The sequence below is a fragment of the Sebastes umbrosus genome, chromosome 22 (assembly GCF_015220745.1).
Source record: "Sebastes umbrosus isolate fSebUmb1 chromosome 22, fSebUmb1.pri, whole genome shotgun sequence".
NCBI classification, from domain to species: Eukaryota; Metazoa; Chordata; class Actinopteri; order Perciformes; family Sebastidae; genus Sebastes; species Sebastes umbrosus.
Genome location: NC_051290.1, coordinates 20,389,182 through 20,412,449, shown reverse-complemented (window position 1 = coordinate 20,412,449; position 23,268 = coordinate 20,389,182). Strand labels below are relative to the sequence as shown.

At 43.5% G+C, this 23,268-nt stretch overlaps 3 protein-coding genes across 7 annotated transcripts in view; 1 reads left to right on the top strand and 2 right to left on the bottom strand.

The window, feature by feature from the left end:
- The window catches only part of LOC119481208 (serine/threonine-protein kinase pim-1-like), a 1,020,488-nt gene that overhangs the window by 323,471 nt on the left and 673,749 nt on the right, over positions 1-23,268 (bottom strand). The gene's annotated exons all lie outside the window — the stretch shown is intronic.
- Positions 1-23,268, top strand: part of pcxb (pyruvate carboxylase b) — a 370,637-nt gene that overhangs the window by 211,430 nt on the left and 135,939 nt on the right. The window lies entirely within an intron of this gene.
- Positions 7,491-23,268, bottom strand: part of LOC119481191 (leucine-rich repeat and fibronectin type-III domain-containing protein 4) — a 45,362-nt gene continuing 29,584 nt past the window's right edge. The window contains exons 7-8 of the mRNA XM_037757906.1: positions 21,980-22,714; positions 7,491-9,020 (exon numbers count right to left, since the gene is read on the bottom strand). Of these exons, the coding sequence (XP_037613834.1) occupies positions 7,685-9,020; positions 21,980-22,714 (2,071 nt within the window). The 3' untranslated portion in view covers positions 7,491-7,684. The remainder of the gene's footprint in view (positions 9,021-21,979; positions 22,715-23,268) is intronic.

Genomic DNA, 23,268 nt, shown 5'->3' with positions numbered 1-23,268 from the left:
TAATTTTAAGTATCCTGTCATAATGGCACCATTAACATCATTATTTAGAATATTCAACAATAAAATTGCATGATGGTTCGTTAGCTCAAACTGGGACAAGCGATATCTGAAAATGTAATCTCTTGAATTCAGGAACATGGCAGAAAGGCTTTACAGTAAATTTAAAGTGACAGCGGCACAGCTGTAGTGTGCTCGCAGCCAGATGACATGCACATATGGTAAAAGAAGCGTCATGTATTATCAGGAGTCTGTTGTAGAACAGAAGGTCAGATGTGAAATTGCTTCGTACTCAAAAGTTATATCTTACTAAAGGGGAAGGAAAATGTTTTATTAGCCTCTCAAATAATAACGGTTCTTTAGTTTTGTATATAATTTGCTGCTGTCGATTTAACAATAACCATCTCACTCTGTCACTCTACTTCACATTCACTGAATCTTCCTGACAATTCCGGTTAAAGTGACTAATTAGATGTGGAGTACTGTGTGACTCCTACTGCCACTTCATCTTTGGAGGGGGTTGTAATCATTCTAAGTGCTAAATGCTTTCTCATAGCTTCACATTTGTAATCTATTACTTGCTATTGCCCATGCATTTTTATTTGTTGGTATGTTGATGCAAGCAAGTTAACAATAGCTCTTTCTATGTATTGTCCAAGATAATATCAATTTATTATAAAATATATAATTGAAGTATAATTTACCACGATTTAAGTTAACAACATACAAGTATTAATTTACTCAATATTCACCTGAAATCTACATTTGTTCTTGTGTAATGTCAGAGCATTAAACATGAGAGCTTAAATAGTATCTTCTGTATTACATATGCCCATTAGCGATGTCACGATACCAGAAATTTAGCAGTAGCTGATACCAATACCAGTGAAATTCCACAATTCTCGATACCCAATACCACGGTAATAAATGTGTACTTCAACGTAAACTCCGTTATTACCGTTTGCTTTTTTTAAAATCTAATTTATTATTAATTCCTGATGACCCGCCTCAAGTTTCTTGACAAAATCAACATTTTACAAGATTACATTTGAACACATCATGATAACGTTATAATTTACCTTCGCCCAATGAATTATTTTTTACTGAATAGAGCTTGAACACATCATAATGTAACTCAGTGCAACCTTCGTTAATGTTAGTTGTTAGCTGCGTTATTTAGCAAAGCAGGACTGTGCTGCCCAATTGTGAATAACAGCTAATGCTAACTAGCTCTCCTCCTGTCGATTTCAACACGGATTTGTTGTTCACAATGTAGCATGATCAGGGAAATGACGAAGTCCTCTTCAGGGAAATTCCTCCGATCATACACAATGTTATCGTGTTAACTTCCCTTCTGTTTGATCATACTGAATCTTGTACAATGTGATTAGAAGGCCAATGAGCCCTTTGTCTTTTGAACATGCAAGATACTAACTGAAAGAAGCAACCAGAGGGGGATGACTAAGCCAATGTAGAAAGAGAGAGAACAGCTTCCCATCGGGGTGCACATTTCAACCTAACCCTTGTCCTGTGTACCATGCTCTGAGCATTAAAAGTATGACGATACTGTAAGAGACTTTTGTCTCGTTCCTCGTTATCAGTGTGGGATTACAAAATTGCCACGACAGTCTTGAGCCCTGATGGTAGAAAAACTACTACCTTCACGTTTTCAGAATTTTGGCTTTAACTTGGTACCAAAGTATTAGTACTCGTGACATCTGTAATGCCCGTTAATTCATACAAACTTGGTATTTAGCATCTGATTATATTACAATATTCATAGTCTCTCTTCTCAGTAGAATTGTGTCCCTGTAAGTTACAATGTCTGCACTTATTAAATCACTTTGTGCCTCGGCCAAGTTGAAGAAGGTTGAGTCATGTTTTAAAAGAACTCTGGCGATATCTCATAGACCTGAGGACTATTCAGCTGTTTTTTTATTTTTCGTCTAGTGCGCTGCTTTAAGGACTTTATCAAAAGAGCTCAGCTAATACTTCCAGACTGTATTTGTGACACAGCTGCACGGTTGCCATGGGAATGCCATTGGTTCGTATGATCTTTGTACCGTTGGTGCAGTGCTGGTCAGACTGATCTCTACTCTGATTGTATCAGCATGTTAGAGAACTGGTCCAGCTGGTTTCTAGGGCAAGAGGTGCTGAGTGTTTGATGCATCCTGAGTCAGCAGTTACTCAGCAGACTGCAGGGAAATGCATCATACCTTGATCATAACTGCAAATGTCAGAGGAGGTTTGGCTACGGGCATCCACAGCCTTTCAAGACACACAAACATGAGCGTGCAGAAACTCACACATACACCACTGCCACAAGGTTATCTTTCAGTGCCTATAGAGAATATGCACATCGGTTGGCGTGTGTTTGTTACTCAGCATTTTTTTAATTAGTCAAATTGGGCCGGGGTTTTGCCTTCGGCGGAGAAAGCAGTAGGGAGGGGTGGTGCTCTGTACTGTGTTGTTCTTGCCCGTCACACACAAGTGCACACATACACACACACAGAAAAAACACGCACACACAATTGACTCTCTCTTTCTCAAAGGTGACTGTAGCACGGACTCAGCCCTGCTTTTAATGTGGCCACTTATGAGTTTCAAATTAAATTGTCCTCTAACCTGATGTCCAGGGACACACACACACACACACACACACACACACTCACTCTTTCTCTTCCCTGTCTTCTTTATTTCTTCGCCGTTTCGCCGTTGATGTCCTCAAATTAGGACACTGCCTACCACTCAGGGTGAAGTGTGGTGTCTAAAGCTCAAGAGAACATATTAACCCATTTTGCAAATACAACACACACACACACACAGGAGTTACCCCCGTCTCATTTGATCCTATTGCGGTTAAAGGATCTTTTATCTTCCTGCTAATAAATTGTGGCAAAGTACTTACGTGACAAAAATAACACCAACTCACACAAGCAGATCCGGCCACAAACGCTCACACACACACACACACACACACACACAGAAAGCTAAACACAATGACCTTCCTTCACTTCTCTCCCTCTCTCCCTCGCTCATCATCATCTATTTGTCCATCTCTGGGCACGTCAGCATTCTCTCTCTCTCTCTCTCTCTCTCTCTCTCTCCACATCTTTCACACACTCCATTTTGGGCATTTAGCAGCGTCTGCAAAGGGCTTAATAGAAAATGCAAACATGCACAGAGGATAGGTAGACGAAATTATAATGAGATTGAGGAAAGTACCTCTTTCCATCTCTCTGCCCTTTTTTCTTTTCACAAATGTGAGGCCTAATTTTTTATGAGCACATTTTATATTTAAATTAAACTACTCTCTATAATGCTAATACCGCCGATCCCACTGAGAATGAACACCAGTCTGCAGCTTTGTGCAGCATTCGGCTGCTTTCGGCTCACTGTTTTTGGCTCCTGACGCCTCCCTATGGAGGTATTCTGGGTACATCTACTGGAATGGAAACCAGAGGCAAAATCTGAACATGCTGGTGGGATTACGTTTCCCATCTAGCCCGGGGAAATCCCGGGATCCCCCCAGTAAGAGCCAAATGACGTGGCTGGGAAAGAGGACGTCTGGGCGGCCATGTTTCACCTGTTGCCACCGTGACCCGGATAAAGAAAATTGATAAATGAATGGATGTTTTCGCTTGCTAGGTCATGTTTTCAAATTTACTGCAGTCTCTCCTTCTGCTCATCTATATTTTTAGACGTTTAATTAGTTCTGTTCAGTTGCAGTTTGCTGCCAGCTCACGCCTTTGCCTTGTTGCTAAATTAGTGTTTAACTCAGCTGCAGGGAGCAGTGAAAGGCTCTTGTAATGTTTTACATTAGAAACCAGCAGATATGGTCCTGTAATAACAAAACATCACAATCATGATCCATTTAGTCTGGCAGCTTTTAGTTCTCCCTCAATCTGTCTGTCGTCACGTCAGCTCTTTTTCCCATTCTGCGTGTCATATCAAATCTGTTCTGTTTTTAGTCTTTTGTTTACTCGTATCTTTTTTTGTCTTTCTAAATGCATTTCCGTCTGTTCCTGGAACTATTGATCTCCCTCTTTTCCTCACTCTGCTTCTCTTTCATCCTGTTTTTCCCATCCCATCTTCTCTGTCTCGGGCTGTTTTTAATTACCGCGAGAAGGTTTTGCTTCACCCTTACCTTCTATAATCAACTCCACTGACTGACAAGTAGACATTTTTTGCCACACACATGCATTCACTAAAGCACTAAAGCTTCTTTGACTCACAAGTTTGCCTTGAGCTCAAAACATTTTCATCACGACTGAGTCATCTTCACATTTCTCTCCAAACTCAAAGCAAAGAGCTTGTATTTTGTGTTCATCTATACCCAAGTTACCAATAGATTACTGATTTAAATAACACTTCATTGTCTTAACATCTGGTTTAGGCACTTGGTGATGTACTGAAATATAATGACACACAGTGGTGGAATGTAACTGAGTACATTTACTCAAGTACTGTACTTAAGTACAATTTTGAGGTACTTGTATTTGTACTTGACTATTTCCATTTTCTTCTACTTTATACTTCTACTCCACAAAATCTTAGAGGTAAATATTGTACTTTTTACTCCACTTCATAAAACACATGATCAACTTATTAAGTATGATGCATTTTAATGCATTGAAGGACCACAGTCCATGAAAAAATATGTTTTATCTTGTAGCACAGGATAACTTATCTTGTGTTCATAAGATTTAGCATTTAGCATTTAAAATATGCTGAAATCACAACATGGCAAACTGCAGCCCAACAGACAACAACAGCTGTCAGTGTGTCAGTGTGCTGACTTGACTATGACTTGCCCCAAACTGCATGTGATTATCATAAAGTGGGCATGTCTGTAAAGGGGAGACTCATGGGTACCCATAGAACACATTTTCATTCACATATCTTGAGGTCAGAGGTCAAGGGACTCCTTTGAAAATGGATATGCCAGTTCTTCCTTGACAAAATTGAACGCAAGTTTGGAGCGTTATTTAGCCTCCTTTGCAAAAAAAGCTACTATTACATGGTTGGTATCGATGGATTCTTTAGGTTTTTCTAGTTTCATATGATACCAGTATCTTCACTCTAGCTTTAAAACTGAGCCCACTAATAATGTTAATGCGTTAAAGAAATTAGTGACGTTAAAACAAATTTGTATTAATGTGTTATTATCACGTTAACTTTGACAGCCCTAAAATATATATAATCTTTGTGGACCTTAAAGGCTCCATAATTAAACATTCTGAAAGAGACCATTTTGCTTAGTGAGTACTTTTACTTTTGATAATTTAAGTACATCCACCTTGTAATACTTAAGTACTTTTACTCAAGTGGAATTTTGAACGCAGGACTTTAACTTGTAACAGATTATTTCAGAGTGTGGTATTATTTTTTTAATTAAGTAAAGGATCCGAATACTTCTTCCACCACTGACGACACAGACAAATAATGTCATACTGTTAATTCTTTTCACACATACAGTGTCTGCTTTTGTGCGAAACGCATGTAAAGTACACACATGCACACAAACCTGACACACAACGTACTCCCTTGTGTGAATAAGTCCATCTCTGTTCCATACATGTCATTTTTATTATTTATATCAAGTCCAGAGAACAATATTGACTTTGGCAAAATGAAATAAAAACAGAAAGGAAACAACAGTAATGGTTAAAAGTCATTATTATTATTAATGTAGTTGGCTCTGTTTTATAGGCATCTGCTTGTTTGTTTGTGCGTGTATGTGTGTGTGCTTGCCAGTTTGTGTGTTTTGTGCTGTGTGTGCTTCTTCAATATCGGTTTTGACATTTTCTGCCTCGTTATAATCAACATTTTTTTTTTTTTGTTCTAATCATGAAGATTTTTTTGTCTAAAACCAAAAAAATCACACATTTTTATATTTTGTATTTGATCCTAACATCATTCCCCAGAAAACTTTTTGAAAAACAGAAACACATGGTGCGACAAATAACATCATTTTATATATATACTATGTATATGTATTTTCAAGTTTTTCTCTTTTAGTTTTTTTTCTCTTCGGTCGGACGTTTTTAAGAGTCTCTGTGGTCTGTGCCGTCGGATCAGTCGTCCCGTTTTACAAAGTCTTGAAGAAGAGTTTATATGGTTAGTGGCTTCCACGGTGGTTCTGTCGTTTTTTGTTTTTTTTAATCTGCTTCCTTTCAGAAAACATTCACTGTTTGGATTTAAAGTGAATCCATGTGGCACAAAGGAGTCTGAAGTCACACAAAAAATGAATTTGAAATTCCCCCTCAACTTTTGCCGCTTTCTGACCACGCTACATTGCTGGAAATAGTCATTTATTCTGGTGAAAATGTACTTAAACATTTTGCTCTTCCGTCACGCCGCTAATCTTAAATTTACAGCATGTCCAGAAAGCGATAAACCTTGTTAAACACAAATGGTTGACTGGATTGCCCCTCACAAACATTCATATACATGTGCGCACACTAACAACACACAGGCACACGTACACACATCCTGTCCCTGATCCGTCAATGCATGCATACTTATGCATCTGTTAGCATTGTTCATTAGTTTGGTCCATTATCATCCGACATCCAGTCTGATCTCATCTTTCAGAAACGCACACATGTTCCGTTGTGCGCCCGCCCCCCCGTCTCCTCCACTTTGTAATCCATATCGACTCCATTGTAATCCCAATGTCTTTCTTTTAATAATGTCTGTGCTGCGCTCCGCTCTTTCCAGCCGGTTATCGATTGATCATGTCCAATGCGCCCGGCTCTGTATTTATGCTCCCATAATCCGCAGGCACGGCAAGCCAAAAAATCATTGTCACGCCAACAGAGGACACGTAAAAGTCACATTCATTGTGTTTTGGAAAAGAGTTTCAAAATGACCGCCAGTGTCGGAGTCAAAAAAACAGCATAACAAAGCAGGACAATGCCGTCCCAAAAGCGTTTCTCCAATATAGCCGTCTGTGTTGTTGTTGATCCAGTGTAAACCCTCGTGATGTTGTGTGGGCCCAGGAGAGCTGGAGTGTTAGCGGGAGTGTGGTTCTATTAGTGTATGGGCTTTACTGAGATCCACGCCATCTCTGTCTCTGCCATGTAACCTTTGTTCTGCTGCTCTATTGATGTGTTCCCCCGTTTGATTACGTCTCTCCCTCTGTGACTATATATATCACTCACATTGTCTGTTCTCACAACTGTCACTCTCTTTTGTCGAGATTTCTCCGAGTTTTGTTATTGTGTTCCTGCTTTTCTTTTCTATCTTGTATCGCTTAATTTTTAATGATACAGCACGAGCTCAGCCTTTAGGATTTAAAGACCATTTTAAAACGCTCAGCCGTCATGTTTCTCCCACTCTTTCCTGTCACGTCTCTCTCTCTCTCTCCCCCCCGCGCTCGTTTTCCCGCCCATCACTCTTCAGATCAGCGATAAAGAGCCTCTTAATAATCTTCACCTGACTTCCAGGTACACTCTCTTTTTTTGACTTCTCCCGGGGCAAATCAAGGAGCTGCACAAGTGAGACTCGAGTCAATTTTACTCTTCTCCCTTCATCACAACCTTTGCCTCTTCATGTGCAATCACTTCATCTCTCCTGTCCTGCTCCCTCAATATCTCCCATGACTCCACCTCAAATCAAGATCCCATTCAAACTGCCTCTTTATCCCTCTTAGCTTTTTTTTTTTATTACATTCCACAACCCCCTACACAACACTTTCCTCCAGTTCCTCAGCCCTCCTTCCGTCCTTCCCCGTTTGCCTCCCCCTGTCTTTTACGCTGCTCGTTTTCCCGGCAGTGATCGCGGTGTTAGAGTTGGAGTTGGTGGTGTTGTAAGCGTGGATGTATCCCCGCTGGAACTCGCAATGCCTCCCGAAGGCCGCGCCGCTCTCCTCGTCGCTGGTCGTCGAGGACGTCGTGCTCGTCGTCGAGCCGCACTGCACCAGCATTCCGTGGAGAGACTGGCTCCGCCTCGTCCAGATCACGCTCAGGCGCTTGGCGTAATTGTGGGCGCCGTAGCGCTTGGCGACAGTCGCTGCCGCGTCAGTCGCAAGGGCGACGGAGGAGCCCATATCCAGCGAGTGCCTCCGCTTGCTAACAGTCCCGCTAGCGGGGCTTAGAGGGGATAGAGGGCTCTGATAAGCTTGTGAGGAGTTCCATTTGTCCCTTGCTCGGGGACTGATTCTCCAGTCCAGCAGCTCTCGCTCACCCAGGGGTGCAGCCAGAGAGAAGCTGGCACGATTGGTCAGTTCTCGCTCCAGACGGGGTCTCGGGCGGTCCCTGTGTGACTGACGGGGCAGGGTGGAGGAAGGGGAAGGGGAGTAGTAGAGGGGAGTTCTGTCACTTTCAGGACTGTATGGCGGCGCCTTCTCCAGCTTCCTTTGCCTCACGACCAATGCCATCTCACATCCTCCCCCTGTTGTCGTGGAAACTACCCCCCCAGCTGAAAGAAACTGCTCCAGGTTGACTTTAGGCTTGGGCCTGGGCTTTGGAGGGAGTTTTGGAGGCAGAGAGGAAGCAGAATCAGCTTCTTCCTTCTCCTTCTCCTTGTCTTTCTCCTTCTCATTCGTCTTGTCCCCTCCTCTCTTGGATGGCAGACCGTTGGGCAGGACCACCATCATCATGTCCCCGGAGCCATTTGATTGGTAGCACCCGCTACTGTTTCCCCCTTTGTCCCCGCCCCCTACGCCTCCACCCTGACAGCAGGCCCCGCCTCCCGCCTCGGTGTTGCCGTTGTGACATATCATGTGGTCGCCGTGATTGCAAACGCGGTGGCGGACCATGAGCGCCACGGTGAACACGAGCAGGGTGACGACAACGACGCCGCCGACCAATATGGTGAGCGTCCCGCCCAGGAAATGGGCTTGGAGAGAGCGGCACGGCGGGTAAATATCCTTGGTGGAGAACGTGGCGCAGCCCAAGACTTTTGTTGCCGCCAATGATGTGATCGTGTCATCAAAAATGGCCAGCACGCACAGGTTATAGTCCGCACCGGAAACCAGGTTCTTCAACAGGAAGCGGTCGCTTGTTGACGGTAGGATTCTAAAGAGGGGATGAAAGACAAAAAAAAGTAGAGGTCAGTTAAATAAACAAGCCTGCTGTGAACAGGTAGTGAAATGGAAAATATCTGTGGTTACTCAAAGCCTATAACCTGAATATTCTGACAATTGTGGAAGCAAGGAGAAAGGGTTGAATAGTGGAAAAGAAGCAGAGGAAAGAAGGGGTGAAAGGATGGCTAGAAACAGCGCAGGAGTGGATACTGCAGAAGAAGGAGAGAGAGAGAGAGAGAGAGAGGGGGAAAATGAGGCTATTGATGGAGAGCGCGCCCAGGGAACATGAAAAGAGAACTCTGTCTGCTCATTTGGAGTGCATGGGGTGTGTGTAGATGTGTACGCGCTCGTACTTGAATCCCTGCGAGAAGCAAACGTCGAGCCATTTTGTATGTGGGACCTCGCATTTTAAAAAAGAGGCCATTTTAGGTGTAACGGTCAGGGCTGGGATTACAGGGAAGCTGGGACATTTTGTGTTTCTTGATTAGAGAAACGATGTATTGTCAACACAAGGGGAGGGTGTGTTTTGTTGCATTTTGACTGCGAATGTGTGTGTGTCTGTAATGAGCGAGTGCTTGCGTGGGATGATAAAGAGAGGAGTGCTTTGAATGTGTCCTCATTTAAAGTGTTCGAGCAGCCGTTAGAACTGACTAACAGGGGAGAGGTGAACAATAGAGAGACGGAGAGAGGGGGGAAAACAACGAAGCAAGGTTTTTTACGTAACTCGCATGTGTGCGTGTTGGTTTTTCAGACATGGAATATGTGTGTTTTCATATCAGTGGGTTTGTGTGTGTGACATGCAAGGGTAAAGTGTGTGTGGGCGAGCTCAAGTGTCTGTCGCTGATGGGTAGGACTTTGCCCTCTGCCGTCCAACCCTCTCATGTGGGCAAGTGTGTGCATGTGTTGCTACCAATGAATATTTTGTCAGTGATTTCTTTTTTTTTCTTTCCCCTTCTCTTTCTCTCCCTCTTCCCCGCTACATCAAAGGGTTTATTTGTATCGTCTGTTGCTAACCGTCCCAGCTCCCTTCAGTCTTGAGCTACATCCTATAAATGCCATCTAGTGTGACTCAGACACCAGGGGAGCCACTACACAAGGTCCCCAACCTTAATCTGTTTCAAATGCATTCAAAATAAAGAGCACAAGGACGGCAACAACTCAGCCTCCTCGTGTTTTTCTTTTAGTTTTGAATGCTTGCTGTTACTTCAGCAAGAAGTAATACAAGTGAAATCAGCCTGACGCTTCTCACAAACATATCGGTGTTCAAGAAATTATGGGATTAGGTGTGTTGAATAATGCTAAATTAGCTGGGAAACAAAAGAGGCAACCTAACTCAAGGCGAGCCCGGGGGCAGACCCATGGATTTGGGTTACAGCTAAGCAGGAATATTGATCACTGATTTTCACCGCCTTCTCAAGGCTTGAACGTGAACAAAATTGGAATTTTCTGAACAAATGCCCAGAGTATCAACTATTGCACAGGTATAATTTAGGATTAAAAGTGTTTTTTTTGCGTGTTGCAAACTCAGTTCCGCTGCCTTAGCAAATCTCTGGTTTGAATAGCAAGCACTGGCACAGAAAAAAACTCCAAACTCCTAATATCCAGCAGAAGCTCAGCATGCTTTGATAAGGAAGCACAATGCGCTGTCTGACACTCCAAGTACCAATGTAATCTGCACGGACACTTTGGGCATTCTCATTAAAACCACTCTCATCCAGTGGTCATTAGGGTGGCTATAGCTGGCTTCCTAACACTGTCACAAATTTGCGATTCACACTCATTATGAGCACTGGAGCAACTCAGGGGTCAGGTGTGTGTGTTACCATGGCAAAGGCTGGCTCAACAGTGCAGTGCTAAGAATCTCTTCATGCAATGTCCACACATTAAAGGTGCTAAAAGAGAGACTGGGAGCATTTCTATTGCCTCCGCACAGCTCTCAACATGGCGACGGCTTAAGGCTGGCCCACACTAAAAGATTTTTCAAATCTTAACAGATGTTGAAAATGTGAGAGACCCCCACATAACGACTGGTTCTGTTAAATTTAACAGTTTTGTTCCTATAGTGTGTGGAGAGCAACGATTTGGCCAAAACAGCACACCCCGAACACTAACAGATTCATTCATTAACAACAATAGTCATAAATATCGCAAAATCTCTCGCGATCAAACATGACTTTAGTGTAAACAAACATGGCGGACGACAGGCAGTTTTTGCACTACTTTGTACTAAAAAATCTCAAAGAAAAAAGAAAATGAATGGATGAAGTTATGGAGACACAATAAATAAACACTTGTGTTGTTGCTACAAATCAACAAGTTGGTCGGATTACAACACGCACAGAGGGAGAGTGGCTTCATTCTCTGCTCAGGTAGACATTACCCCTCTATATCTTTACAAAGCAAATAGTTGATTACTGCTATATTAATGCTCTGAATATCATATAGAGCACCTTTTAATACTGTTTTCATGACCAAACAGCTTCCCTGGATTCATTTCCCAGAATATTAGTCATCTCTTTTTTTTTTTCGAAGAGCAAACACTGACGTGAAAACCGCCTCGTTGGATCACTCCAAACAAAGAGCACAGAATTAAACTAATACAACTGCTGTAAAAGCTGATATTCGTTCCTACTTTTGAAACAGTTGAATAAGTTTGAACGTCTCCTTCAATTAACGTCTCCACTCAGAGCGGCTGTTATTCTTCAAGGTGTCAGGCGGCTCTGTGAAATGATGGACACCGGCCGTATTGCGAGGCCGCCGAATTTCAGAGCAATAACTTGAAATTGGGAACGAAAGTAGGGAAATGAAGTTCTTTTTATGCATTTTAAGAAGTGAAATCAAACCAAAGCATTATAACCAAATATCTGCAGGAATGAAAAACTCCAAATGAAAGCCTGTCTCGGGCAATCAGTCACGTCGGGGGGATATTGAATTGCCCCTGTAAAGTCCACTAGTGCTAAGACAGTCGGTGCTCAATCAGATTTCCCGCATGAAATATGCAAGAAGCAGCACTCGTACCGCTGCGTCTGTTTCGGAATAAAAAGCCTCGGTCATATTATAGGCTTATAAAAGGGCTTGAAATATTACAGTGGTGTCAGTTCATCCAGAGCCTTTATGCGTCTGTGTATAATTGATAGGAGCTGCGAGGCGGAGAGACTTGACCATCGGCTGAGATGCCGGTTCCTAACAAAGGTTACATATCAATGGGGTTTTGATTCACTGCCGTGTTGACGTGCACTGGTTTCTCGTGTCCTTTTCTTTCCGCCTCTTTACCCATGAGGGTCTCACTTTGATTAATATTGCTGACATACTGTTGCACGCTTTATTGGATTCGCTGCTGAGAAAGAAACGTCTTATACAAGCAATATTTGTGCTGATTCCCTTTCGACTTCCTGATATATGATTGCATAATGCACCAAATGAATTTGTGTATATATATGTGTATTAAAACAACTGAATGCAGTGTATACTATGTATGATAAACAGGTGTGCGCCATCATTGGTTCTCCATTGTGTGACCATGACACGTACACACCTGGAGGGAAGCCTTGAGTCATTTTTCTAATCCTGCCATTCAATACCCCTTCCTTTATTCCCTCTATCCTCCATCCTTCCCTCGATCTATCCTCCTCATTCTGTTTCCATCCATCTATTATGAACAGCTTTCCTCCTTTTTGCTGATCAGTCCCTCGCCCTTATCTCTCTGTATCCTCTGCCCTATTCATTGCTTTGTAATCGCCCGTCCTGTCGTTTCCCTCTACCTAAATCTGCAGTGGTGCACACACTTTTTTTTTTGTTCCATTTCCGACCTCTTTCTTTCTTGGCACCTTACATCTTTAGTTGTGTTGGATCCCTCCGCGCCTCCTCTTCGTCTTTGTCTCTCTCTGTGTGTTTTACCTTCGCTGTAGCTCAGCGGCCAATCAGATGTGCTCGCTGCAAATCCTTGTGCTATTCTCACCGGGCTCTACCTGACCCCCCTAGCCTCTCTGCTTTTTGCACTCACTGTATTATGTCTCTATTAGCCACAGCTATAACCGTGTACCATTATTTAGCATCCAAGGTCACTCCTCCTCCATTTCCCTCTTCTCTTCTCTTCTCTTCTCCTCTCTTCTCTTCTCCTCTCCTACCCTCTCCTACCCTCTCTTTTCCTCTCCTCTCCTCTCCTTTCCTCTCCTACCCTCTTCTCTCTCCTCTCTTCTCCTCTCTTCTCCTCTCCTCTCCTACCCTCTCCTTTCCGTTTACCCACATCTTATATTTCCCGTCCTCCCTCTCTTCCTCTGCCCCTCTCCCTATATCACCACTCTTCTCCTCCTCCCCGCCACCTCTCCCTCCCTTATAAGATCGTGAATCACCTCTCTAGTTGTTTCTTTGCTAAAGAAATAGGCAAGCAAACTCACTGAAATATACATGGAAGACCCGGACACATTCACAAACGCAATGCATCTTTGACATGCTTATTCGCCACCACTCGCTGCATTATGCATTTTTAACCATATTTACATCCCGATTGTCACAGCTGTGTGTTGTGCCGGACACATGAAATAACATCCACCTAAACCCTCAGTGCTCTCGAGACCATTGTATGTTCATGAATATAAAGTGCTCCGCTCATAACTTAGCTGCTCTGAAATAAAATGAACTGATTGACTGTTTATGTCAAAAGAGGTAGGCGTGGTGTTCTCATTACTGTCCCTGTAGTTGCTGGCGTTGTGCTCCGTCACCTGACTGTCTGTCTTCTGATTGTGGCTAAACCCTGCAAAGGCACGCACAGATGCGAGGAGAAAAGCGAAAGAGACAAGGGAGTGCTTTGTTCAAGCTGGTGACACAGATACGAGTAATTATTAGTACCAGAGAGAGAGAGAGAGAAGGAAAATAAAAGAGTGATAGCAAGGGGATAAAGGAGTTGTAGAATCCTGTCCCCTTTTCCCTCATCTTTCTATTCCCCTCTCTTGTGTCTCTCGCTGCCTCATTTCTTCCTCCTTTTTCTCTCCATCTACGTTACCAAGTCTGGTGGTCTGACACCAGACAAGATTGGGCACAGAGAGCAAGAGCGACAGAAGAGAGAGAGAGAGAGAGAGAGAGAGAGAGAGAGAGAGAGAGAGACGAGGAGGAACAACAAAGCAATTATCTCCTCTTCTGGCTGACATCTATACTGCCCTCATTTCCTTTTTTTCCCATGTCATGTCTTTTGTTCGCTCACCCTTTTCTTCCATTTTTGGTCTTGATTCGTCGTCGGACTGTTTACTGTCTCGTTGGCCATCTCCCTCAATTTTGTCTGATCTCTTCTTCTTGTTTCCCTTGATCTGTCTTTCTGTCAATCTCTTTTTGTCCCCCCCGTCCCTCCCCTCTGGATTTTTCTTTCATCCCTCCTGTCTTTTCGCTTTCCTTAATCTATCCTTCTCACTCGTGTCTCTCTCTCTCTCTCTCTCTCTCTCTCTCTCTCTCTCTCTCATTTGGCCTGATTTTCCCGCGCCGCCTGATTCACTTGTTTTCCCTCTCGTTCCCTTTTTTTTTTTAATGAACTCCTTCTTCTTCCCAATCCCCCCCAGTATTTGCCTTCCTCTCTCATTTTCTATCTCTCTCTCGTTATTTCAGCCACATATTCAAGTGTAGAATCTCACTCTCGTCCTCCCTCTGACCCTACAGTGTAATATAAGTTGACATATATATTGAGTCCTGACCCTCTCTCTCTTCCTTCCTTCCTGTGCCTCCGATGTGAGTTGACACATGTATTGACACAGTAGTTTAACACTTAATTACATCTTCCCCTGGGGTACAACTCTCAACCCCGTTCCCATCCCTCCCCTATCCTCCCCTCCATCCTTATGACTCTTCTTCTTTTCCTCCCTCTTTCTCCCCCTCATCCCACTGTTATATCTCTCCTTGCATCTTTATCCATCCCTGCCTCCGCAGATGCACTTATCTTGTTTCTTGTATATTTCTTGTATTGGTTTCCAGGGCAAAAATAGAATGCAGATATTACTTTCCTCAGCAATATCATATTATACAATGCAAAGAGCCATATGTAGCATGACAGAAACTCGAAGCATCTCTGGATGTTTGATTTCCCCAGTGGAGGAAAATACACCACATAGTTTGGTGCAGCAAGTGAATATCCTCTCTGTATGTTTTTTAAATATATTTAGAGACTCCGTTTGAAATATTAGTCCAACATGCTGCGTAATTAGCGCCAGCAAATGAGTGGTATTGCCATGCACTTAATTTCCAGGTTTCTATGCCTTCAATCCTTTCATTTCCCTCTCCCTTTTGTTGCTCATTAACAATGCTCTCATCTGTCTACGTCTCAGCGTGCTCCTTTCCAACATTTGTCAAACTCTCGCCCTAGTGTCATTTTGAAACCGTGCGTCCCTTCCCTGAGCCTTTTCACTTTCATTATTCTCATTATTTCTTAAACTCCGCATGATTTTCCCTCCCAACTTCCTCCTCTCCCCGTCCCTGTGATCATTTCTGTTCCCATTAAATTCTGTGTCAAACTTGGCACTTTGAGTGCCCAGCGGGAAGGTTGGTCCTGTGGTGATTGGGGCCAAAATTGTGGAGATTGTCAAAACCCTTACGCTCCTGCCTGCGCACTTAAAAAGACTTCTGAACCTAGTAAGAAACTTTTAGCTCTGACATGTACATGTGTCATATAAATACCCCCACGACATATATACCGACCAATGATTCATAATGTAAACTTCTACCCCAACAGATTGCCAATGCTTGAAAAAGGCCAGTAGCCCAATAGAAAAAAAAAAACAGGCTGCCTCGTGCGCAACAGGGCGATCAAATGTGATTATCAGTAAAAAAATGGATTCAAGCAGATGTTGAGCTCTTGCCGTTGCTGTGCTATTGAATTATATAGTTCATCGTAACATAATACTGCTAATTTCAACTTTTGTCTGCAACACTTTCGAGTTACTTTCATCCAAACCGTGATCTTTTCCTAAACCTAACTGAGTCGTTTTGTTGCCTAAATCTAACTAAGTTGTTTCCTGTGAATACAATAGTTTATTTTGGAAAGACTGTATGCATGTAAAGAGCGGAAATTGACACGCGTTGCTGGACTTTCGTAGCAAAACGTATGAAAAATTAGGAATAACTTTTAGTGAGATATCATACGAACTGTCGTATGATAATATGTTGTCCTACCACATCTACCGGCATCAAAGGAGGAAGGAAGTGGTAAAGTAGTAAAGCCCGCCTCTTGCTTGATTTGATTGGCTACCCGGGCGAAGTGCGGGACCTCCGCAAGTGAGAATATTTCTAACTTTACGCCCCTCTAAAAAACACTAGAAAAATGCAACGCAAAAGCGCAAGAGAGGAGTGCACGCCAGACGTGCCACACCATAGGAAAACAATGGCTGGCGACGGTGTGATCGGGGCCCATGATTTGTAAGGCCGATGGGCTTTTGGATTGTGTCCATCCCTGTGAACTCTTCAGCTCAGGTCTTCATGCGTGGCTCTTTAAAGGACAAAATGATTGCCTGAAAAGTAGAAATCTCTGCTAAAGACCCCATTTTCTAACAGATGGTACCAGAGGTCGCTTGTACAAATGCTGCCTCATTATCACGATAGGACATTTTTTCTCCTGTTCTTTATCCTTCAGGTAGGCTTTACCCATGTGTGGGCAAAAGAAATAAAAAAGAAACATGCCAATTTGATAATTGCTCACATTCAACCAGCAACCTCAGTAAATCCTTGGTTTTTGTATTGCTGGGCTTTTCAGAGTATCTGAATGCCACCTCGCATGAGAGGATCAAGGACGTTTTCTCGCGATCAAATCAAACTGTAAACATGGTGGCAAAGCTCCAGGAAGGGAGGCTCAGTTGACGGTGTCAGGGGAGCCGAGGGTGACAGGGTGAGCGGCGCCCAGCGGATGCCACATGGACGACATCCCACCTGGCTCTGTCACAGATGCCATCAGAATTAGACAAGCCGCGCTAAAATGGAGGCTGGTGTCGTGTGGCGTGTGGCTGACCTTTTAAAGATGATTAAATCTGGCAGCCACACAATGTGCTCGGCTGTTTTGTAATCTACATATAGGGGTATGTACATCTGTCTCACTGTGTGTAGCTTTCCTTTTCCTTCCAAATTCTCTGTGTTTTCTTCTCTGTCTCCCTTCCTCAGCTCAACTCAGACGGGCCGGTGTGTTTTTTATTTCCACCTGCCAAAGCACGCATACAGCACCAGCAACAATAACAACAACAAAATATGAACACAAATCCCAGATAGAAAGCACCAAATCTCTCTCTCCTTTTGAATTCACGAGCCAGACTCCCTTTGGCCGACTCAGTCTGGCTGGCTGGTGTGATATTGCGGTTGGCACTGGCACATTGATAGCATGATAGAATCTATACTGGAAATCCCTGGCTGCATTGTGGTATGCTTCCTTTCAAATGCTGCCCCCTCCCCACCCACCCTTTCCATTTCCTTTTTATCTGTCCTCCGAGACCAATATCCCTGCTTCCTCCCTCAAAGCCCTCAGACTCCTCGGCTCCTCTTTCCACCTTTTTCTCCACTTTTCGAATTTATATCTCAATTTCACCTTTTAAGATAGCCACTACTTCTCTATCTCCCCTTTGAAGCTGTTATCCCTTCCCCCTGTTTTGTTTGGCAGCGCGATTTGTTTAGAGTTTAGTCAAACTTCCAGATCGCTTTTACTCCCTCCTCGCTGGATTCCAGCATCTCTCCTGTGGCGCCGGTATGCCTCGGCTCAGTCTTTCACGCTTATCTCGCCTCTATTTCGCTGAGGCTCTGTGTGTCTATCAGCATTTCCTTGTCTCGAGCCGCACAGCTGAGCCCTCACCTCTACTGGCGCTTTAAAGTTTGTTCCCTCGGAGGAGGATATTTTACCTGTGTTTGCCTTTTTGTTTGCAAGAGCTGAATTCAGCGGCTAATATTATAAACAGCTGTGCGATTGAATGTAATCCAAATCTACCTTTTATCATGCTCAATGTTTAGTTTCTGTTGCAAATTTGTCAAAGGTTTTGTTTCAGCTCTTGAGGCGCTTTAGGTGAGGCAACCCCTGTTTGTCTCTCTAAATGTATAGATGCATTATAGACCCTTTTACAGTGTGTAAACAATGATGATGTATGTAAGTATGCACGCAGTTTGTCAACGGAAGTACGGCGGAGTGCAATAGCTTGTCAAGTTATGCAAGGGCATTAACCACCACAGATCACAAATGCAACCTAAACAAAATGACTTTCCAGATCCGTATGCTATTAGTGAGTAGGTACAAGACATTAGCAAGTGGCCCAATATTCAGTGGCCTGATATATATACATCTCTGGTGGAGAAACCCAGCATGCAACGTTACACCAGCGAGAAATTACGCCCATACGTGTCTATAGATGCTATAGATGTTATCTGTGGTCATGTCACGTCAAATACCACGACACTCTGAGTTTATTGTGTTTTAAAATGCATTTTTGATTGTGTCCTTAGTCCAGTTTTAGTCAACCATAGTCAACACGTTTAATAGCTTGAAGCCATAAACGCCGCCGGTGTTTTGGTTTAATGAGTGACCTGATGAGTTAACTGGTGACTCTCGTAGTCACGGCGGCTGTTGATAACACATACGGAATGTAGGCATCCTCGTAAATGAGTCAATTTTAAATACGTACTTGTGTTTTTAGTATCTACGCCAACCATTTACTTAAGTTACCCCAAGCAACCACAGACGCATTCCGCTGAAAGTCACCAATTAACACGGTCACTCGTTAAACTGAAACACCTGTTTCTCTGAAGTGGTTGTGACTCTGTCGAGTCCGCTGTTGGAATATCGATTCTCACAACCAAACGCGCAACAACCAGACATTTTGATCCTGGTAACTGTTTCAATTCAATATTTAAAGCTTGCAAACTCATCTGGATGTCTAGGGGCAAAACTCCACTTCCTGTTGCCAACAAGCACACACATATTTTTGATGACGTCGGCTGTAAAAGGGGTCTATATGTTCTATGCTTTGTTTCCCACTATAATACACCTTTACTTGATAAGTAGCGAGACAGCCTTCCTAATATCAGAGCATTTTCCGTGGCGGAATTAATGCAGCTGATCGGCGAGGGAGTGAAGATCTCATTCAGTTCATTCAATTCAATCGTGTAATTAGTTCTCCGTGTTTAATTGCCACAAATGTGTCCAGGGACTAGTACAGAATCTGCACTTGTCTGTTTTGATATGGCATTTCAGTTTGACACCTCTTCGCCTCTTTCATACGAGGCTTTTCACCACACCGCCCCGTCGCCATTTCTTCTTCTTCTTCTTCCTGCTCCCTTGTGACATTTATTCATTTGTGTTTGTTTTCTTAAGGATCTCTTTCTTTTATCTGAAATTTCTTCTGGGCTCCTTCCTCTTTCGCTGCATTGGTCCTCCCAACTTCCCCACTCTTCCTTCCTATTTCCATACCCAGGTGTATTTCGTTATCTCTATTCCAGTGATGGATTTAAATACCTCTCCACCCTTTGCTTCATAGCTTTTTCCTCGAGGATCATTTGGTGGCCCACCCCTCTCTCTTCTCCCCCTTTACTGTCTGTCATTCTCTCTCCTTTCACCCATCCTTCTTTCATCTCAATCTCTCCCAAGGTGATTTGGGTATAGAGCCCATCTCCTATCTTCCTTCTCCCTCAATCCGTTTCCTCCTCCCCCTGAAATCTCTGCGGCCTCGTTCCTATCTTAAAATTCACCCGTTCCTCCCTTCTGGCTCTATCCATCACTCAAACTATTAGTTCCTCCTCCCCATCCGTCTTTTTACCCCCCCATTCACCATTGGCTGCTATCTTCCTTACTTCCCTCCAGTCCTTGATTATACCTGCACACCGTTTTTTATATTTCCAATCATCTCTCCATCTGTCTGTCTTCTCTATCCTTTTCCTGTCATATGGCTAGCTCCCTTCACCCCTTTTCAATACCACTTACAGCTTAATATCTGAGGGAATCCACATTCAGACCCTGCATTACTGCGGAGTGAAAAACAAACACAAATAACGCCATGCTGTCAGCTCCGCTCCCCTTCTCTTATTCCATCTAGCTGTCACTGTTTCAGCCACTGCTTCGCTGTAGCAACAATCCCAACACATAAATGTTTCATCAGTCTGTGCTGGTAAATACGGAGGCAGTAAAGTTTGGATTGATGCCGGCATAATTCATGCACAACGCAGTAGTATTGTACATGTAAGTACACCAAGAAGCTAAAACCCAAGCCATACTGTCACAGAGTGTTTTGAAAGACAAGAGTCCGTCCATCTAAGACTTATTTACTCCTCGCTTTCATTCAGACTTCTATCTTTACTCAAGTTTCTGTCAATGTTGCAGCAGTTTCACAGTGCTAGCACAGACAGTTTAAAACTTGTTATTAGGGCTGTCAATCGATTAAAATAGTTAATAATGATTCATTGCAAATTAATTGCACATTTTGTATCTTTTCAAAATGCACCTTAAAGGGAGATTTGTCAAGTATTTAATACTTTTATCAACATGGGAGTGGGCAAATATGCTGCTTTATGCAAATGTATATTTATGTATTATTGGAAATCAATTAACATCATAAAACAATGACAAATATTGTCCAGAAACTCTCACAGGTACTGCATTTAGCCTAAAAAATATGCTCAAATAATAACGTGGCAAACTCAACAGTTGTCACCGTGTCAGCGTGCCGACTTGACTATGACTTGCCCCAAACTGCATGTGATTATCAAAAAGTGGGCATGTCTGTAAAGGGGAGACTCATGGGTACCCATAGAACCCATTTTCATTCACCTACCTACTTTCAAAGGGGTCAAGGGATCCCTTTGAAAGTACCAATGGATTTCTTAGATTCCTCTAGTTTCATATGTTTACCAGTATCTTAACTCAAGCTTTAAAAGTGAGCCCGCTACAACCTAAAAATTCCAAATTGCATCAATGCATTGAAAAAATTAGTGGCGTTAAAACAAATTTGCGTTAACGTGTTATTATTTCGTTAACTTTGACAGCTCTACTTGTTATCCATCATTTTTTACCTTAAATGAAAAGGTTTGTTTTACAGGAATTCTTTGCTTTTCTTTGACTTGTTTCTCCTTCTCCTTTTGGCTCTTTGTGGCTGTTACAAGTGTCTACAGTAGTACTCTTCTTTCTTTTTGAGAGGCCCACAGCTACTGTATTGGCCCGCAGCAACACATAGAAACAATGAGCAAAGATTGGCAGCTCTGCAAATTCACTTTCACCTCGTGTTTTCATAAATGTAATCTAAACCTATAAGGCAGGGCGTGGCTGGGGTCTGCTAAATAATTTGTGATAACACAAACAGCATTGCAGCCCTTAACCCTCTTTCATAAATGTTTGATTATGTTTCCTCCTCTGAGAGCGTGGTGAGTAAACACGGACAGCGAAGTGTGAAGGGGATGTCATTATAAATGCAAAATGACATTGCTTGCAGAAGGTTTAAATGTTGCTTCAAATTAAAAATGACACACGCCATCAAGATCCTGTGTTGCTTTATCAGACGTGTCCATTAATACCATCACATGTAGTATGTCACTAAATGTTGCGGTAGACATGTCTTCATATTCCAGGGCACGCTGTTACAAACTGTTGAAAGCTCTTTTCTCTCAGAATCCCCCTTTAATCCCCCCCAACGTTCCCCCACTTGTCCTCCCATGTGCACTGACTATCCACCTGTTTGGCTTTTAGTGTCATACAGAGATGGAGATAAATTATTAACTACCTTCGCCCCTCTATCCCTTCATCTGTCTCCCCATTCATCTTTCCCTTGAGCTATCCACCCGCCCATTTACAAGGTGAACAGTAGCACTACTGAGGTGTCATGATGTAATGGATACATATTTGAGGAGTTTTGCATGGAAACAGGATACTGTAAAAGTAGTATTTGACATTGGTTCCCATTGTTTATCTATTGTTAGCAGAATGAGTAATGTTTATTACGTAGCAAAAGTTGAACTGACCTGTAGATGAGGGTCTCGTCGGCGGTGCAGTTGTACTGTATCTGATACATCCAGACAACGTAAGCTGCAGACAAACTCCCCAAATCCCATCGGACCTGAGCCGAGGTCGACGTAACCCCTTGTACTCCAACCATCCTCGCTTCCTCCTCGTCCCCCTCGTCGTCCTCAATGCTCCCTCCTTCGTCCTCCTCCCCTTCGGAGGCCCTGCTACCGTCGCCCTCGTCGTCCTCGCCGCCTCTTCTCCCATCCTCCGCCTCTCCTCCACGTCCCGCTCCGTTGTTAATCCCCCCGTTCTTCCCCGTGCTGATATCCGAGGAGCCCGGATCGGTCCGTAAAATCCCATTGGTCACGTTCCTGTTGTTTTTGGCGTTCACGTTGTTAGTATTCCCTGTGTTTCCGCCTGCTCCGCCCCGGTGAGGCAGGGGGATTATTTTCAGGTCCACAGTGGCGGTCGCTTCGCCTGCAGCGTTTATCGAGATGCACGTGTATGCCCCGTCATCCCGGGCAACTGTTACTAAGATATCCAAGGTCCCGTTGCTGAAGGAGCTGGTCCGGGATGAATTGGCAACGATGCGGTCGTCTGGGGAAACCCAGTGGACGACTGGCTCGGGGTCGCCGATGGCGCGGCATTTCAGCGTGGCTCGCTGGCCCTCCAGCACCCACAGCTTGTGAGTGTGACGGGTGATGAGAGGTGGCTCACAAGTAAACTCCTCCTCAGGAATCGACCAGAAATATCTTAGAGACAAAGAGGGATGGAGCCAATGAGAAAGAAAGAGAGAGAGGGCAGGAGAGCAGAATCACCTTTTTGGCTAAGCACAGGAATTTGTCTTCCTTTCTCCCTCCGAGGTGGATTTGGCAGATTAATGTGGTGCATTAACCTAAAGATCTATGTGCTCTCGTCTATCAGTTTAAGGGTAAAGTTCAGTAACGCACAACAGTCTGAACAATTTCCCATGCTGCTCTGCGGAAAAGAGGACTAAGCAAAGAGTAATTAGTGGTGACAGAGATGACAGATGACGACAACAGATGCTCATTTTCCTCCCCAATCCTATTGTTTTCACTCCACACGGTTGACTGCAGGGTTAGACCGGAAAGTTCTAGCAGAGAGATGCAGGGTATCAGAATAATGACACGTCATGTCGTCGCTTCGAAGCTCAGTCCTTAGGCCTACCTGTCCTGTGAGTTTTCGCTCCAGTTCTATTCTCGCACACGATGATGAACCAATTAAGATGTCATCAAATGCGAGGCCCTTTAATTAGATGGGTGCTAAAACAGGGCCAGAGCAAAAG